At 34.2% G+C, this 20672-nt stretch overlaps 1 protein-coding gene across 1 annotated transcript in view; it reads left to right on the plus strand.

Annotated features, from left to right (window-relative positions):
- LAMA2 (laminin subunit alpha 2) overlaps positions 1 to 20672 on the plus strand; it is a 525989-nt gene that overhangs the window by 226239 nt on the left and 279078 nt on the right. Inside the window, exons 10-12 of the mRNA XM_054569946.1 lie at positions 4178 to 4338; positions 17716 to 17856; positions 20207 to 20380. Coding sequence (XP_054425921.1) covers positions 4178 to 4338; positions 17716 to 17856; positions 20207 to 20380 — 476 coding nt within the window. The remainder of the gene's footprint in view (positions 1 to 4177; positions 4339 to 17715; positions 17857 to 20206; positions 20381 to 20672) is intronic.

The raw sequence follows: 20672 nt of genomic DNA on the forward strand, positions 1-20672 counted from the left end.
CGATTACTATAAAAACAATTAAAGTAAAATTTTAACAGTAGGAAAGGAATAAAATAAATTGCAGTCATGCCCTCATCAACCTATTCATTCCCAGTCTTATTTCCAAATATGATCACATTGGGCTTCGTCTCCTATTAAGTTCTTTTGGGAGAACTTATCTTCCAAACAATATCTGAATAAATATTCTTAACAGTACTTTTACTCACTGTTGAATATTGCCTGTTGAATCTTCATCTTCAAAGACAAACAAATGTGTCATTCACACCACAGCTTTCATTAACTCCACCCTTCATACATTTTTATTCTGTATCTCTTCTATGGTATCTTTATTATGTTAAATAAAAGGCTTAAATCTCTTTTTTGTGATTTATTATATTTAGACACCATCTTTTTTTATTAGTAACAAATTATTTTATTATATTTTTTGTTACCATTTAGTCTCCTTAGATCCCCCCTACCCCCAGCAATCACCACACTGTTGTCCATGTCCAAGTCCATGAATCCTTTTTCCTTTTTGCTCAGTCCCTCTACCCTCTAACCACACCTCTCTCACTAGCTGTTATCTCTTCTCCATCTATGAGTCTTTATTTTGCTTGTTAGTTCAGTTTGTCCATTAGATTCCAAATATGAGTGAAATCATATGGTATTTGTCTTTCTCTGACTGGCTTATTTCACTTAGCATAATGTTCTCCAGATCCATCCATACTGTTGCAAAGGGTAAAACTTTCTTCTCTTTTATGGGTGAATAGAATTCCATAGACACCATCTCTTGAGGTTATACTATTTAATCTAAGAAAAAGGCCCATCATACACTCTCCACTGACATTATTTTTCATTGCTGTTATTTTCTATTTAGAAAACTATTTAATCTGGAATTGAAGTCTTGATTTTTCCCTTTAACTAAAATTTACTAAGGAGATATACTTATTTACTAATTTTAAGACAAGTTTAATTTTGTATAAAATTGTATCCTTATCTTTGCTATTCATAATTAATTTAACCCTAATTTTTTACAGAATTTGGTACAAATCTAGAAGTAGTTTATGTGAAGGAAGCAAACCTTAAATAATTTCTGCTTTGAGAAAGTGAACATTTTTGTGAAATACTCATAGATAAACTGAAATAAATATTTATATTGTATACCATATACCATTTAATTAAATATTATTATATAATTCAAATTTTTATATCTTTATTCTAATTTATTTATTTATAAATATTTAAAGTGGTAAAATTGTCATCTCAGACATTGAATTTGAACAATTTTTTTAATTTCATATCTTTTGTAATTTATATTTTTTGTACTTGTAATTAGTGCTTCTTTGGAACATAAGTATAAAAACTTAAATCATAATTTTTTTATCGGAGTTTTATCAATGTAAAAATGGGAATTTGTCCTGTCAGTCTATTTTTAATTGAATTTTACTTTGGACCTTATTAATACTATTACAACAGTTTTTGCTTTTCTACACGCTTTCCTAAGATATATTTACTCTTTTATTTTTTACATTTCTCACTATTTTGTGAATCCCTTATGAACATTACATGCACATGTTTTTAATAGAAACAGCGAGACTGTTTATCTTATTTCTATATAGCTAGTATGTATGTTTGACACTCATTCTTTTCTTTTTTTAAATTAATTAATTTATTTTTTCAACTACATTTGTCTCTGCCTTCCTCCCACCACTTTCCCTTGCCCCCTCCCTCCTTCCCACCCTCCCTCAACTCTACCCCTTTGGTTTTGTCCATGAGTCCTTTCTATATGTTCCTTGACTTTCACCCTTCCCTTCCTTCTCCCCCGCTCCCCCCTCACTCCTTCCCTCTTGTCTCTGTTGGTTTCTTCTCCTTTCAGTGTTGCTGGTCTTATTTTCCTTGCATCTTTGTATTGTTGGTTAGGTTCCGCTTATAGGTGAGATCATATGGTATTAGTCTTTCGCCCCCTGGCATACTGCTCTCTAGTTCCATCCATGCTGTCATGAAGTGTAGTAGTTCTTTTTTTCTTTCTGCTGTGTAATATTCCATTGTGTAAATGTACCATAGTTTTTTGATCAAATCATCCTCTGATGGGAACTTAGGTTGCTTCCAACACTTGGCTATTGTAAATTGTGCTGCTATGAACATTGGGGTGCATAGGTTCTTTTGAATTGGCGTTTTGGGATTCTGAGGGTATAGTCCCAGCAGGGGAATCCCTGGATCAAAAGGCAGTTCCATTTTCAGCTTTTTGAGGAAATTCCACACTGCTTTGCACAATGGCTGCACCAGTCTGCATACCCACCAACAGTGTACTAGGGTTCCCTTTTCTCCATGGCCTCGCCAGCACCTGTTGTTTGTTGATCTGTTTATGATGGCCATTCTGACTGGTGTGAGGTGGTACCTCATGGTGGTTTTGATCTGCATTTCTCTTATGGCTAGCGATGCTGAACATCCTTTCAAATGTCTCTGGGCCTCTGTATCTCTTCTTTGGAAAAGCGTCTGCCCACGTCCTTTGCCCATTTTTTGATTGGATCGTTTGTCTTCTTGGAGTGGAGTCAAGGAGTCCTTTATATATCTTGGAGATCAAACCTCTATGTGATGTATCATTAGCAAATATATTTTCCCATAGAGTTGGCTCCCTTTTCATTTTGCTGATGTTTTCTTTAGCCATGCAGAAGCTTCTTATTTTGATGAGGTCCCACTTGTTTATTCTTTCCTTTATGTCCCTTGCTTTAGGAGACACATCAGTGAAAAAATTGCTGCGTGGGATATCTGAGAGTTTCCTGCCAATATTCTCCTCTAGGACTTTTATGGTGTTGCGACTTATATTTCAGTCTTTTATCCATCTTGAGTTTATTTTTGTAAATGGTGTCAGCTGATGATCCAATTTCAATTTTTTGCATGTAGCCGTCCAGCTCTCCCAACACCATTTGTTGAAGAGGCTATTATTGCTCTATTTTATGCTTCTGCCCCCTTCGTCAAATATTAGATGCCCATATAGATCTGGGCTTATTTCTGAGCTTTCTATTCTGTTCCACTGGTGTATGGGTCTGTTCTTGTGCCAGTACCAGACCGTTTTGAGTATAGTGGCTTTGTAGTGTAGTTTGATGTCCGGTATTGTGATCCCTCCTACTTTGTGTTTCTTTCTCAAAATTGCTGCGGCTATTTGGGGTCATTTATGGTTCCATATGAATTTTTGAAATGTTTGTTCTATTTCTGTGAAATATGACACTCATTCTTTGTTTATTTTTCTCACCATAATGTTTCCTTTCCTCATCCTTCCCTTTATTTTTTGAGTGAAGTATATTTTACTGATTTTCTTTTTTATTCTTCTATATTTTGAAGATTAATAACTTATGTCTATTAATTCATGCATGCATTTTTTATTTTTTCAATCAAAGACAAGAAAAAACCTGTCTTGCATTTCTCCAATTTTTTTTTTGAAAAGTAAATTTAAACTGCTCACATTTCTCTCTTATTTTTTCATCCCCATTATATTTATTCCCATGAACACATTTAGCCTTTTGTTAGTGGTGCTAAGTGATGGTGTACTTATATTGTAGTTGTTAATTTTTTTAAGTAGTATAATTTTACACCAAAGCACTTCTCCATTTTATATTTGTCTGAGGGGGCTTATGAGCCAACAGGTACATACACAAGTTGCATAGTCTTCATCTAGTGTCATCTGTCAGAGTTATAAGAATTCCTCCTTGACCATTGCAGTGATTTTTCTCTAGCCTTAATTTTGGTCAATTCTATGAGATTTTATCTTTTAAAAAGATTCTTAGGCCCTGGCCAGTGTGGCTGAGTTGGTTGGACCTTGTCCTGCAAAGTGAGGGGTCTCTAGTTCAGTTCCCTGGGTTGCAGATTTGGTTCCACATCGGTGTGTGTATGGGAGGCAACTAGTCCAAGTTTCTCTCTCATAGTGTTTCTCTCCCTCTCTCCCTTTATTCCTCTCTCTCTAAAAAAAATAATAATAATTCTTGGTACGTTAAAAAATACGTAGAAAATGCTATGTATGCAAATCATAGGCAACTTCCAATTAAACCTTCTATTCTTTGGTTTTAACTGTTCTTTTTTGATGTATACCACGAATCTGATTTTTGTGTGAAAATGGGTTTTAAAGGTTTATAATTAAAACTTAGGGGCTAAATTATATATTTACCTTAAAAATGTTGATATGTATCTCATCTTCTCTTAGGCCTGCCTCCTGGGTCCTGTCATTGCAAACCTGGCTTTAGGGGGATAAACTGTGATCGGTGTGCCCGGGGCTACACTGGCTACCCAGACTGCAAACCCTGTAACTGCAGTGGCGAAGGAAGCACAAATGAAGACCCCTGTTTTGGACCTTGTAACTGCAAGGTACGTTGTTTATTCCGGTAATGTCCCACTGTCAAAACAGAAGGTCATTTTCCTTGGCTTCTCTGATATGTCGGCTGGCATTAAGCACTTGTTACAACTTCTCCAGTTTATATCCGCTACCTATTCTGTACCTGACACTATTGTAAGTGTCTTTAGAAGACTACCAGTTTCACTGCAACAAAATACTGGCCATTTGTCTAAAAACCAGCAGATACGCAGAGGGCAAATTACCTTAAGAATTGTGTCATGTTATAGCAAAAACACTTTTTCCCCATTAACAATCTAGTATAATTTAGAACTGTATAGCTCTAAAAATAGCAGCCCTTTAAAACTATAGTACACTCAAACCTATTCTAGCTTTGTATCTAATTCTGAAAATGATTCCTTCAAGGGTTTCATTCTGGATTTTTAATATTCTGCAGTTTGATCCCACATAGGTCTGAAAATATCATATTCAAACTCTTTCATTTAATTACCAAAAAATGTTAGAAGCCCTAGTGGAATTGATTAAAGACTCAATATTTCCTCCCAAGAGTATTTTCAGAAATGAAACTTTATTTGTTGTACATGCTCAGCTAGTAGCTCATCATGTTAACATCAAAGGATGAATTACACCTGCGGATTATACATGTAGAGGAAACACAGAGGCATGCACAAGTCTTAAATGATCAAACTGATTTCCTATAGCTATAAAAATCGGTAACAAAATGTTTGGATCAGACAGTGTTAGCTTAATTAGCTGAGAGAATGAAAAATCCTTTGAAAACGTAGCATGCCATACTGATGTAAAAATAAATGTTACTTTTTTCTTTGTTCTACTTTTTTCTTTGCTCTCAATCATAGATAGAACTCTATTAATATCTTTCTTTTAGTAATTCATTAGTCTTATCCAAGCAGAGAAAATGATATGTTTACAGTTATATGGGAATATATAGGTATATAAGCACTAACCATAACACAAGAAGTAAATATTAGTATTAATGTTAAGTGTATATTTTGGGGGCAAGAATGTATAAAATATCAAACTAAATATTCTAATAATTACATAGTAAATATATGTTATACATCAGGGGTGATTTAAATACTTATTTTGGATAGTAAACAAACAGGCAGGCCACAATTCAAGTGAAGGAATTGTCATGTGTTGCAGCACAGTAAATTTTTTAGAGCCAATACATTTTAATCAAATATTATCTGAAATGAAAAAATTGGTCTAGTAGATCCAGATTGTGTAGCAGTCTGTTGGTGATGGCTTATTAACAACACTTTCCGTCTTTATCCTTTATGTCTTTTGGGATAATCCTGTAGGCTCTTAAATCTTCCCTTATATTTATCCAAACATGTCCTGTGTGCCCTTTATTCCTTTTCTAAACTCCACAGAAATTTTGATTCTTTATCATTTGCTCAAATAAAGGACAGGCCAAGGTGCGCTTAAAATGGAATAGAAACTGCCCCAATTTCTAGAATATAGGAAAGGAAACTGGAAAAAAAAAGAAAGGGAAGGTTCTTTTATACCCACTCCATTTATTCAGTGGAAATGCCTGGTATTGGCAAGGAAAGAGTAACATGAGTGAGGGGGATGGAGGTCTCATTTTGTTCATTCTCTTTGATAACTAGAGCGAGAAAGTTTGGAGCAAGAGAATTTAGCCATTAGCAGAGTTTGAAGGAAAACACTGCCTGCTCTCTGCCTGCCTTATTATTGTATGGAGAGTGATTACAATCCTAATAGGAAAAATGCTTCCTACTAAGACACTTGAAGCTCTACACAGTTAATTAAAACACAATAATAAACAGCAATTAACAAATCATAACAGAGAAGGAAAATGAAGTAACTAACATCATTAAATAGTTGTCTTTCATCTGTATGATATTGTAAATAGATGACTATAAGCTCTTAACTAATTTTTTAGGATAAAAATTTGCAGGGAAAAAACAACAGAGTCATTAAATACCTTCATAGTCTTAAAAACCACAAATTACATGCATACAGCAAAAAGAATTATATCACAATGTTTGTGTATCTAATATTCTATAATTAAGTGCCTGTAGCCTCTTGTTTACAAGAAAAATAAATACCTAATGTTTCAACAAGATATGTGCACAATTGAAATGATGAAACATTTATTAATGTAGAGCTAATGTGATTGATAGCTCATTCTATTTCACAAAAGCATGATTAGACATAGGTATCAAATGATTATAAAAAAACACATAGGTCAAAATGCTATTTAATAAATAAAACTTCAAAGAGAAGCTAAGATGCTTAAAACTTAAATTCAAATAAAATGATATCCATGTGTCCATCTTGCACATTTATTCCCTCACACTATAATATATAGTAGTTTTTCATAATTTTCATTAGAAAGAAATATCTTTTGAGCATGTAGACATTTTTAAAAATTCAGACCTAAAGAATTTTTATTATAAGTTTTAAATGGCTAAAGTTCTGGTAAAATTCCATACTTAAAAAAGTGGGTACCACTTTTTTTCATATATGTCATCCCAAATACAGTATTCTGGGTAAAAGAGAGCAAATAAATTTGTAATCATGTAGATTCAGGAAACAAAGGAAATTTCTTAGATGTCAGACCAAAAATGAAAAACTAAGTTAAGTATAAGCTCAATAAAACTGAGCAACTAAGGTCATAGGGTTGGTGGGTCTTTTGTACTAACAGGGGAGTTAAAGTGTGGAGTATTAGTGGCTTCTCTAGGACTTGAAACTAGGATTTAGATTCACAAAAGGTAATTGGAATGGAATTCACTTAAGCTTGGACTATCAAAGTGCCCCTTGACAGTGATATAGCAGAACAAGCATTAGAAGATTCACCTGCAAGCCAGGAGTTGGGGCTAGAAAATTTTCTCTTTCCTTTGGCTCTCTAGGTGGGGAAAAATTAGCAGCACAGGTAGTCCCAACCTGTATGCCACATGGGAATGGGGTCAGTTTTATTCTCTCTTTATGTGCTAGAATTCTTTAACAAGCCAGGTAGATGGTATTCCCACAGGAAAGGAAGTATAGCCTCAACTGACAAATTGTGTAGCCACAAAAAATGTGTAATCATAGAAATCCTGGAAATAAAAATATGCAAAAATGTATAATCATAAAAATATGATTAGAAAATAAAATAACAAAAAAGAAATAATAGGAAAAAACAACACAACATAAAACACTATATTAAAATAAAATAGCAATTTCCAGGCTTGGAAAAGAAGTCATTAAAATTTACTTCTAGAAATAAAAAAATACGTAGTCATTGAAATTTAAAATTCAGTGAATGATTGAACAAGAGATTAGAAACTGCTGAATAGGAAATCAGAAATACAGACTATGAGGAAATTAACTATGAACTGATGTAGGGAGATAAAGAAATAAAACTATGAGATGCTAAGTGGCATGGTTGAGGGAATGCTAAAATTCAACAAAAGTTCATCAGGAGTTGCTACAGGAGAGATTAGATAAAATTGAGTGGAAACGATATTCAAGGAATAATGAAGAAGAAAAAAACTATCAAGAATTAAAGAGTCCCTGGACAGGTGGCCCAGTTAGTTGAAGCATCATCCCATGCACCAAGGGTCTGCAGGTTCCATCCTGGTCTGGGCTCATTCATAGGTCACAGGTTTGATCCCTGGTGGAGGCACAGGTGTGTAGGGAAGGCAACTGACTGATGTTTCCTTCTCTCCCCCTCTCTCTCCCTTTCCCTCTAAAATCAATAAACATATCCTCAGGTGAGGGTTAAAAAAATTAATGAAAATGATACATTCTCAGTTTGAAGAAAAGAAAAAAAAAAGAAATCCACCACAGGGGCTCATAGTAGAAAACCTGGCCACCAGTCAAGGAAGAAAAAAAGTTTCAAAACTACAGACAAATATCAGATTATTGTTAATGTTTACCATTCACAGTCTAACTTCATTGGAAAAAAATGCTTAGTGATGTATATACTTCACAAAGAAAAATATTGAATCCAGAAGAGAGTGCTAGTGGATTGCAGAATATGGGAATCAATCTATGAAAAACAATAGCATTTCTATGAATCAGTGATAACCGACTAGAAAATGTAATAAAAATATTTAGAATAGCAAAACACTATATGATACCTAGTAATAAATATTTTTAAATGGAGATAAATTTTTAAAAGATTATCAAAGATAAAATTTCACATAGGGTAAAAGCTTATAATACCAAGTGCTGCTGGAAATCTAGGAAAATAGAAATGTCTACCACTGTTGTTATTAGCATGAATTAGTACTAAAACCTAAGGAGGACAATAGGCAATATCTAACATCATTATGATATTGAAACCTAGTCAGCCAGCAACTTCACATCTAGACATTTACCCTAAAGAATATCATATGATATGTAGAAAGAATATATAAAATGTGTTTAATATAGGGCGACTTGTTATATTGAGTATTAGAAAAAATATAAATACCTACAAATAAATAAGAAAAATAAAGTGTAACGTATTTATATAGACTGATACAACAAACAGTTCAAATGAGTGAAATAGGGTCCACATGTACAAACACTGATAAATTTCAGAAACTTAAGAAGAGAACAAAAGTCATTATTATTTATGTAATGTAAAACATAAAACAATTCCATATTGTGCAGACACATACATATGTAAATTTAAAATTTTTAAATATACGGATGTAATATGTAGTATTAATTTCAGAAGAGTGATTAACTCTAAGAACTAGGGAAGTGTATAGGATGAAAGTGAAGTGAGATTCAAATATACCTAAATATTATTTATTTAAAAGTATATCTGAAGCACAGAGAAAAAAATGTTAATTTTTTCAACCTCATTTTCTGGTGCTTTAAAAATAATTCCTAACTTAAAATTTCTGTAATTAAAGGAAACAAGGATTTCTAGATTTATAGAGATATATGAAATTTTTATTTTTTTTTGTTTTTTTTGTTTTTTTTTTAATTTATTTACTTTTAAAATACATTTGTCTCTGCCTCCCCCCCACCTCTTTCCCTTGCCCCCTCCCACCTTCCCTTCCTCAGCTCTTCCCCTTTGGTTTTGTCCATGAGTCCTTGCTATATGACCCTTGACTTTCCCCTTCCCTTCCCTTTCCCTGCCCTCCCCCTTCCCTCTTGTCTCTGTTGATTTCTTTTCCTTTCAGTGTTGCTGGTCATATTTTCCTTGCTTCTTTGCATTGTTGGTTAGGTTCCGCTTATAGGTGAGATCATATGGTATTTGTCTTTCGCCCCCTGGCTTATTTCGCTTAGCATGATGCTCTCCAGTTCCATCCATGCTGTCGCAAAGTTTAGTACTTCTTTTTTCTTTCTGCTGCGTAGTATTCCATTGTGTATATGTACCATAATTTTTTGATCCAATCATCTACTAATGGGCATTTAGGTTGCTTCCAAGACTTGGCTATTGTAAATTGTGCTGCTATGAACATTGGGGTGCATAGGTTCTTTTGTATTGGCGTTTTGGTGTTCCCAGGGTATAGTCCCAGCAGGGGAATCGCTGGATCAAAATTTTTAATATAATATCAGCTACTATCACCTTTACACATAAGATTTTCTATTATATCCTTGTTTAAACAATGATATTAATGAACAATATCCTAATTATATTTCAAAACATAATTCTGAACAATGCCAGTTCAAGACAAAAATATTTACTAATTTTATGCATTGTTAAAATTTTTGCAATTTCTATAGCTTTTGGTGAATTACAAGAGAGAAGCATATCTCAGATATATGACAAGTCAATTGAAAGTAAATGCTATTCTGACTCTTGGTATTTAATTTAAGTACCACATGCTAGAAACTGGCTCTTTTGAACTTTGGTGTCATGTGATCCATTACAGGTCAGTTGGATTGTAGACTCTGAAAAGAATAATATAAATTGGCCTTGATCTAGGTTTGAACATGTGCTTTTACTTTTATGAAAGTCTTAAAATAGAAAGATGAATAATGACATAAAAGGCTAGAATCAAAGTCTGTATTTTTACCTTGCTTTGCTTTGGGTTTTTTATTGCCCTTTTCATTAAGTTCTTATTGACTTACATTGAATTATATGGATCTGACTTTGGCTTCTCTCTCCAGAATGTTCTTGAGCTTCAGTCACCGTCTTCCAGCCTTACTTAGGTTTCTTGAATCACCAAGCTCTTTCTAAATCTGAAATTTTATAGATTCTATTGGGACTGCTCTGAAAACCTTGCCTATTTCAATGCTCTGCTCCTCTTTCTAAGCAAAGCTGCTCTGGATCCTCCCATATAAATCATTCTTGTGCCATGATCACCAGCAACTTCGTTTTCTTTACCTTTATGATCTTTTCAAAATTTGCAATCCTGTTTATTATCTGTCTCATCTCTGTGATGATATGAATCCTATGTATCATTTTCATCATTGAACTACAAAAAGATAACCCAGAGATTCAGACATAAAAAAGGAGGAAGGAAAAAAACTAAACAATTGTGAAAGTTTAACAGTCTTTCAAACTGTCTCATTCATGTTTTGGAATCTGGAATGTAATGACATTGAAACTTACCTGTTTGACTCTAAATAGGTGTAGTTACAGCCCTGAAGCCTTAGATAAACATAATATATATCATAAATGCCTGCTGGATCACTTTTTTGTTTATTAATATTGCTTTTTATAATAGAAATAAGTTCCCATTCTCTTCCCCCAATAGGATTTTTACGGTGTGTGCTAATATTTTTATCGGTGTTCTGATTTCCCTCTTCTTTTCCACTTATGCACAGGAATTATCGCTCATTATCTTGTTAGGCTTGGACCCTGGGCATTTCTACAAAAGGAATTCAATTTATATGTTTGATTCCAAATTTAAGTTACAGGTGTGAATTTTTTAGCATAAGAACTACATGTAGGTATTTGTCTTTTGCAACAGCTACACTTCAAAATATTATGTTAATCAATTTTTAATACTGAAAGCTAAGCTTGTGTAAAGTGAGAGCTAATTTTCATTTACTTCATTCTATATTTCTCTTTGAAACACATCATTTATTATTTAAATTTGGAATAGTATTTAAAGAATAAGCACTCAACAAATACTGCTAATTAGCTAATTATTCTTCTTTTAATTTCTTTTAGTGCTAGGATGCATTAGAATGAGGCCATAACAGAGGAAAATATGTAATTGACTACAGACACTCCCTCTGAAAGCAAGCATAACTGCAAAATTCCAGAAACAATTATCACAAAATTAACTTAAATGTCATTGGAGGTATTTCTGGTCACTTTGTCAATAGAATTCCTAGTTGACTAACAATCATAGTTAAACATGTTCTGCTGAGGTTGTACCTAATTTATAAGAGGGCAGCTTCATGAGAAATAATAGAGGGAAACTATCATGACTATTTCTCTAGAGAGAAACTATAGTGAGGGCATCATAGCAAAAAGAAAATTGATGTCAACTCAACAGTATCTAACTTCAAGAAGAAAAACATACTAAGGTTTTCCGAATTCACCTTTGCTTTTAGGGGAAAAGAGTAAGAAGGGAAAGAAAGGGCACTTCTTGTAAATATTTTGTAGGGTAGTCCACAATATATCTCATTAGATACTTAGCTGAATATATTGAACAGAAATATGTTTCTAAATCACACATTTCTCTCTAAAGGGATAAAAATTGGTTTTTGAAGAGCAAGAATATCATACTCATTTTATGCATAAGTCAACCATATTCACATGATACATCTATACATATAGTATACCCATAGAAATAAAATTCCATGGTGGGAATGATTATTTAAAAAACAAAAAAACTTAAGAGGCTTCTTAGTGGTACGATAATGAAAACCAAGTTGAGATCTACCAATCTAAAGTGAACTGACACCTTTTATTATCATACTATGTAAGTCAATAATATTCATTATAATTATTTACAATTGAAAAATAATCGACTATTATTAGTTCCTACTTATTTTCTGTTAATGTAGCTGTCTAGTATTGTGGTTTAGAAGTCAAGAAAATAGAATGTTTGTTTTTAAGACAGTACAGTGATATAAGGGAATATTAATCTTTAGAAGGGAAAGTCTGGAGCAATGTAGAAATCACCTATTTCACAGGCTTATGTGTAAAAATGGCCAATGATTTATAAATTAGAAAGAGTCACTGTTGGAATTTAAGTAAATAAAGTATTAAAGTAAATTTACCAGATTGACAAAAGTTGCCCATTTGAAATGCATCTAGTCAGCCCACCACATCCCTGGATTTTCAATGGCACATGCCCAACTACAGATCAACAATTTTGTTTTCAATCTGCAGTTGGTTGAATCTGATGATACAAAAGCTGGGGATACAGAAGGCCGACTGTATAGTTATTGAAAAAATCTGTTTATAAGTGGACCCATGCAGTTCAAACCTGTGTTGTTCAAGGGTCTACTGTGACTCTTATAAAAGTCAATAAATACAAAGAAGTGATAACATAATAAGTAAATGAGAGAGAAATCTTCTAATGACCAAAATGGCATTTGAGCTGGAATCAAAAAAACTCTCACCATTATTAGATTTTTAGGATCAATTAGTTTCACATCTACGCTTTACAAACTGTGTTGGATGGTGATAAATTATAAGATATTTGCCCTTGAAGATCTTATAACATAAATGGCAAGAAAAAGTTGCAAAAAGTGGTGGTCTTCCTGTTTGTGTCTACTTATTTATGTTAAAAAAAATCCTCTAGTAGGCACTCTTATGGGTGGAAACTTCTGAGAACAGCGTTGCAGCAGCCTATTTTAATCCTATCATGCAAACCTTGGGATACATCTTTTCTTTCAACCTTATGGCTTTTGTTTTATTTTTCCTTCAGAGATGTGGAGGACACTGGTGATGCTTCTGGAGTTAGACACAAAGCATGTGCTTAGTACCCGCCTTAGGGCAGTGACTTCCTCCTGCCTTGTATTCTGCTTGGTTATCTATACTTTTACTTCCTTTACTATAATCCTCTTGAGGACATTTTTATATTTTCTCTGGCGTCTTGTATAATGCCTTGTATTAGTTGCTCTGGGATAATTTGATGAACAAATGAATAATAATAGAGGATAAAGCAACAATGAAAAATAAGGTACAAAACATTTACTAGTAATTTGATGTTGATAGCAAAGGAAATTTCTCATAAAAACCTACCCATAAAGCAGAAGGTTGGTTCTTGAAAATTTAAGTCCTGAACCATTTATATCAAGAGGGTCTTCCAAGAATGAATCAGGAATACAATCAGGGGTTGCTTTGTGGATGACAGTTGTTGACGTGTCACAGAGAAGTTTTGAAAAAGCAGTGACCCACCTAGGAGCTCATAAAAAGAATTGAGACTCAAGCTGCCAAGGCCATGTATATTAACAAACTACTAGAAGGTGGTGAACCTTTGTTTCTATGAGTGTGCAATAAAAATCCTGTCCACTAGGCTTCTGTGTTTGAATTGTGCCACTCTAAAACATCTAAATTATATTATCAAACTCTGATGTTCTCTGGTAATCACTTTTAAAACTACTATTGTTTTCATAGGAAACCTTGTAAACACAATCCTAAAATAATAAATTATTTAGAGATGTATCCTCTCGAGGGAGGTTGGAAAAGGAAATAGAAAGTAGAACCTGATATAACTAATTAATTCTATACATGTCGAGACATGCCCAGAAGCTAAGATCTAGTGAGCTAAACAGACTTTCTCCCTGATTTTCATTTTCTTACCAGCTTCAAAAGTACTTTAACTAGGCCATAAAAACAGATATGTAAATAGGTAGTACATCTACCGTATTTACTGTTTAGTTTTAGTTTAATATTTGGTTTAATATTAATGTAGTAGAGCCTGAGAAAAATTAGGACCACGCCGTTTTCAATTGAATGATTAGGAGCTGCCACTCACTAAAGAAAATGTGTGGTACAGACTCAAAACTAAAAAAGTAGGAATCTGGTAACTTAACATTTTGGCTTTAAGCTGATTTGCTTTGCACTTCTATGTGAGATGTGTGCAAATCTTATAAGGGTTGATAATTACTTGTGAAGAGGGGTGAAGTAAACTGGGTGTGGGGAGGTAGACGAGGATTAGCTTGAGTTATAACAGGATCTAAAATATATTGGCTCAAAGATTGTCATAATAAACAAAGCAAAACTACCACTTGGCTGACTTGTTTATATAGGTACAGACTTCCTATGATCTTTACGATGGTATGTGAGGGTCCCCAAGACCACCCTCGATTTTAGTGATTCACTCAAAGGACCCACAGAACTCATACACATGGTTTTGCTTTATTGAGTATAAGGGTACAGATTAAAATCATCAAAGGCAAAAGGTGTATAGGGAAGAGCACAGGAGAGACCAAGTGCAAACACCAGGTATGCTCTCCTAGTAGAATAGTACAGAGAATGCTCAGTTCTCCCAGCAGTGAGATGTGATTGCACGTAGGAAGTATTGCCACCCAGGGAAACTCTCCCAAGTTTTGGTGTCCAGAGTTTTTACTGGGGGTCAGCCATGTAGATAGGGAGCACTTATGTGATTGACCTTAACTATTCAGTCTCCAAAGCCCCCAAAGGTCAAACTGATACAATATGGCCAAGGCCACAGTTAAAAAACTAGGCATTCATCACAAATTACATGTTTGCATAAAATATCTGGCATGACCCCTGGCCCAGTATACAAAGGCAGTCTTATCAGGCAAGAAATTCCAAGGGCTTATGGATTACCTCCCATTAGCTGGTCAAGGGACAGTCTTTCAACTTGGATTGTGCAGGGTTTGAGCAGTTCAAACCTGCTGAATTAATTATTTACTGCATCAGTATTGTAATGAAAGTTTTCCTTGTTCAAGCATCTCACATTTCATAGACATTTTGCCTGCTACTCCCAACTTAATTATACCAAGTATAGTTCTATTGATTTATCTCCTGCTGAATAACCTTTAAAGACTTATCAGTTCCTAAGGGAAACTATATAAATCTCTTAGGATAGCCATAATGTTCACTGTATGAGGTCAGGAAAACTGGAACCCAAGTACTAAGTGAAGTTCCTAGCATACAGGAAATATTTAATACATGTGTTTTAAAAGAATATGTAATGAACAAACCTTCTATTCTTTGGATTATTTCTTGTTCACAGTATCTTTGATATCATGGCTTTCTCATTCAGTCTGCTGCAATAGGTTGAATTTTGTAACCACACTTCAAGGTTTTGGTCAAATTCCACTACTGCCATAAAGCCTTTTCCAACCTTCATAGTAGGCATGTTAGCTCCTTCGCTTCTACGTTCCCCAAATTTAGTTTATTTCTGAGATGCAGTTATGGTCCACCTTGCATTATAGCTGATTATAAATACACTTTTTTACCCAACTCCAGATGCTGGCTTTTAAATACAGAGACCTTGACCCACCATTCTTTGTAGTTCCTAAAATTCCTACTCTAATTTGTTGCTTCATGTCATTAGATAAAATTAAATATTGCAATGATTTAATTATAATATTTTCAAGCTCATATTTCCAGTCTAAAATGGAGCTAAGAAAAATGTAATGACTGTCCCCAAATCTCTTATTGTTGAACAGAATCTGAATCTCAGAAAGGTGATATTACAAGCTTTCAAATTAGAATAAATGAAAGATAGATTAGACCAAAAACATAAGAACACAGTGTACAGAACAGCTGTATTGTTTCCTCAATGGGATAAGCCCAATTATAATTATACATGTTTCATCTTTACTGCCTGTGTATTCTTCTGAAGATACTTTGAACTTCAGGGTTTTGGGGATTTATTTGTCACCATAGGTCTGAAATTAGCTTGATTAGTTTCACTGACATCTATCATATCAAAAATATCTGAAATCTACCTGAGAAATAAAAGCTAGCAAGAATTTCTATGGCAATAATTGAATTTGTGTACATATCAACATATTAAAATTTGACATGTGAAAAAGGCCTAGAGATACCCCTTTGTTTAGGCTCCAGCAACGTAGAGGGGGTTGAGTTTGTAAGTGGGTCATAGAAAGTAAGAGTCAAAAAAGTTAGTTTCAAATAAACTCTTCTCTTGGATATAAGGAGAAATTCTTTATTTGTTTATTCTGATATATTTATCTCTTTTTTCATGCTATTCTTACTCTTCTTATTTTTCCTTCTATGTTTTCAGATTTTATCATCCCTATTTCCTGCAAAATCTTGGTTTATTATAAAATATTTTTATTAAGCATCTGCTATGTGCATAACATTTTACTATGCATGAAAAACACAACTGCTAAGAGGTTGACTTAAACTTAATAAAATTTTATTAAGCTGGTATTCAGTATTCATCCAGGAACCCTGGTGCTCTAAAGATAAGTAAACATAGGGTTTCTACCTCTGAATAGATTATGGTATGTAGCTGTAGAGAACAATCTTAGAAGAAATAGCTATACTTTTTTCTATGGTTATAAAGAGTAGTGTATAAAGGGCTATGGAACAGCTGAGTGAGAAGTTAGATCTCTAAGGATAAGGAACGTTTCAGAATTGAGGTAATAAGGGAATTCATGGCAAAGGAAAAATGTAGAACAAATGCATATATAGGGAATATTAAAAATTTGTTTCCTGGAAAACAAGCAACCTTTATTTAGAAATTATTATTAGTCACGTTTAGCCATTCTTTAAATTGAAAGTTTACACCCTTCTTAGTTTTTTGTCATAGAGCTTTCCCTGGGCTGAAACCTATATTATAGGCCCACCTATAAGCAAATAATTTTTCAGTATACTGGGACTAGAATTAATGAAACTAATCTGGAGAGCAGTCACCAAATGAGAATTATTTTGTTCTGTAATATCACTGCATGATTAACTGGCTATACTATTGTATTAAAGAAAACACTGTGAAAATTAAGCAGGGAAAACTCTCCTTTTCTACTTAGTCATCTCTCTATGGAGATACTATGACTGTTTGCCCTGGTTTCTCTACCTGTCAGATTCTTATGTTTCCTCAAGTGTACGCATTTTTAATATACAATGTGAAAATTATTTTACCATCTATATAATATCAATGTTTTATTATACATCCATGTATTAGTTTAATGTCTTTAATTTTGTCATGTATCATGTGTTCTAAGACAAAGTGGTTCAACAATAGAGAATAGTGAACCAAACTGATTTTGGCCAGTTTAAGTTATTTCTGTATTTATCATAATACTAACTTCACACTCTTGACATGCAGGAAGACCAAATGGTAACTTTTGCGACAGTAGGTGAGTGTCCAGTGTTCTTTCTCATCCATGCAATCAGAAAGGGTATAGCTTATTAAAGAGCTTTCAAATGGGATTTTTTAAAATATCATTATACTTTAAGCGCTTTTGAGAGGTGAAATGAAGGCTACATAGTTTCTATTTTCCTTACACAGAAATAGAGACAATTCTTAATTTTGAAGGGCCCCTCTGTTGCTAACACACTTTTCTACTTCTAGGAGAATGTTGAAGGAGGAGACTGCAGCCGCTGCAAATCTGGCTTCTTCAATTTGCAAGAAGAAAATCATAAAGGATGTGATGAGTGTTTCTGTTCTGGGGTTTCCAACAGATGTCAAAGTTCCTACTGGGCCTATGGCAAAGTAAGCAGCTGCCTGTTAACTCTATACTCTGGTCCATAGGCCTTCTTGCTACTGTTGTTCTTTTGTAAGAAATTAAAGATATTTTTTTCTTGTAGTGAGCTTCGACTTAAAGTTATCATGCTTGAGTGATGGAATTCAAATGCCATTTGTGTATTTTGATCAAAGCCTTTAAAGTTTTATTTGCGATAGTGTGTAGACAGGAACCTCTTAGAATAAACAATAGCCTTTTCATTATCCATGATTAATATGTGAAGCAGTAATGAAGTTAATGTTTTTCTAGCCCCAAGGGAAGGTGATTCAATAGCAAAAACATCAGATTGCGATATGAAGAATTATATTAACCACTCACCAATATTTTTTGATATACAAGTTAAGAAAAATGGCTTTATTATTTCTCTATATAATACATATTGTCCACCAGCCTTTAGTTACTATTTGATGTTGCATGGGCCCTTTCATTGTTAAAGATGGATGGGGTCACTAAATTTGGACAATATCATTATTCTTAGTCAATTTGTCTCAAATTACTGCCTACTTGGTAGCTGCTAGAACTTTCTTCCTCTAACATAAACATAAAAATGTTTACCTTCCTTCCTCCAATGCCCACCACACTCCCCATGTGCACACAGTGATTTGTCTCCTTATAGGAGAGGTACGAGAGGAAAATGGGGCCTTCGGGGAATTAACAAATAGCCTGTGTAGCCACTTTTAAGAGCACAGAATAGCAGGAAACAGGCTAGAGAAAGAGAAGCCAAGAATGGGGATGAGAAACTGTACCACACGGGGCTTAGTATGCTAAGTTGGATTCTTATTCCTAAAGAGTCATTGAAGTGTTTTAGCAGAAGAGTGATGAGAGTAGTGTTTTAGAAAGATCGCTATTTCAAGAAACTATCTTCCTTCCTTTCAACTTTAATCAGCTAACTAATCCTTAATACAAATATTGTATTTCTTCTCTGACTGTATTGCTTTTAAGTCAAGCCTGAAATATTATAAGTAGTTTTTGATTGTTCTGTCACATCTAAAATTGAACCTACGCATACTTTATCAAATGTATTACTTTTGGAGCAGAATACATAGAACCAACAGCAAATAGAAATCGAGTCCAACTTCCTCCTTTTGTTTATAGCACCTCCCCTTCTAGACAGCCCCATTAATATATCAAAGTTTTATGGTTAGCAGAGGGATGGAGGAGGCACTCAGCCGTGGTCTTCAGAAATCGGGACCATTGATATTTGCACTTCAGTAAGTCTTCTGGAAGGAACTTACTCTGAATCTTGCTGGGTTGTCTGAGAATGTCTGGAGGGTGATGTCAGAAAGGGAAGAAAAGAAAGTAATATATATCTCGTCTAGCTAGCAAGGAAGTTTTTACCTGGCCTCTCTTTCTCTTTTGACTGGGGCAGCCCCAGCAATTCCACAGCCTTGGGAGATAGAGAATCAAATGACTTCTACATAAAGAGATTTTAAAGACATATATTTCATCCACATATAATCAGCATTACCATTCTGCTCCTATCGTCCACAATACCAAGCAGCTCACACAGGTCTAGTGGCCCCTAGGAGCTGTAAACCTCCGTGTCCAGTGTTATGTCCAGACTTGACTGTTTAAATTAGAATTGTAGCCTTATGCCCACCCCTGGCTGGAGTATAATGATAGAAAAGCAAATCATCACATATTCCTACTCCTTTTGTATAGCTTCTTCCTTTTCTGAGCCAAAGATTTAAGTCATAGGTTCCCATAGCACTTCCAACACCATGGGAAGAAGTAAGTACAGTATTGTGAGCTGTAGCCATAGCAACAGGCTGGTGCATTAAAATGTTTTTAAATCTCAAAGTTGGAATTTAAATAAATGGGAAGGGAGAAAAGACTGAATGAAAAGCCATCTTTCAGGCACTTGCATATTTTATTTCTTTTCTTCCTCTGCTTCAAGAACTCATAGGTTACACCTTGCGAAGTAATTTACTCCATAAACAATAGGAAATTGCTAGTGGTGTGAAAAATATGAAATTGAAAATCAGACTATCTGATAATTAATATAGCATGTTAACCATTGTATAATTTTGAATGAATTTCTATTATTAAGAAAGAAGTATTTGGAATCATGATTTTTTTAAAAGTATTGAATCAGTAAAAACAGATGATTATATCCAAACACCTAGAAACATCAATGGAAAAAAAAATAAGAACCTATATCAAATACTTATGATAAGTTTATTCACCAATCTCATATTTTTTATAGACTTTGTTTTTTTTAATTTCTAAATGAATGAATATTTCAGGAATATGAAAGCGAAAAGAAGTGGATGGATTTTATGTTTCCTAAGGAATGATGATTGTGTGTGTTTTTTTAAGATACAAGACATGAGTGGCTGGTATGTGACAGACATCTCCGGCCACAGTCGGGTGGCTCCCCAGCTGGACGACTCGGAGCCCCCTCAGCAGGTCAGCGTCAGCAGCGCCGAGGCCCGCAGAGCCCTGCCCCAGTGCTGCCTCTGGAGCGCGCCGGCTCCGTATCTGGGGAACAAGGTAAGTCCATCTGTTGCTTGCTTCTTCGCTTTAGCAGATCAATAAAGGAATGGGCTTTGTTTAGTACTTGTTTAAAGAAGGATAAGAATAGCAAATATATACTGGATGAGATTGCCAGAACCAACTAAATTATATTTAATTGGGCATTTTCCCTCTGTCCCATGGACCATGACATCCCTAGTTCACCACTTGGCATACTTACTTTTCTACATAAACTTTTGAATCAATGAATGATGAAAAAACAAATTAATGAGGGCACTAGAATATTTATGTAAAACAAATTATAACTATT

This window comes from Pteronotus mesoamericanus, unplaced genomic scaffold (genome assembly GCF_021234165.1).
Source record: "Pteronotus mesoamericanus isolate MK-2021 breed Mesoamerican mustached bat unplaced genomic scaffold, CSHL_Meso_final contig_20, whole genome shotgun sequence".
Classification (NCBI taxonomy): domain Eukaryota; kingdom Metazoa; phylum Chordata; class Mammalia; order Chiroptera; family Mormoopidae; genus Pteronotus; species Pteronotus mesoamericanus.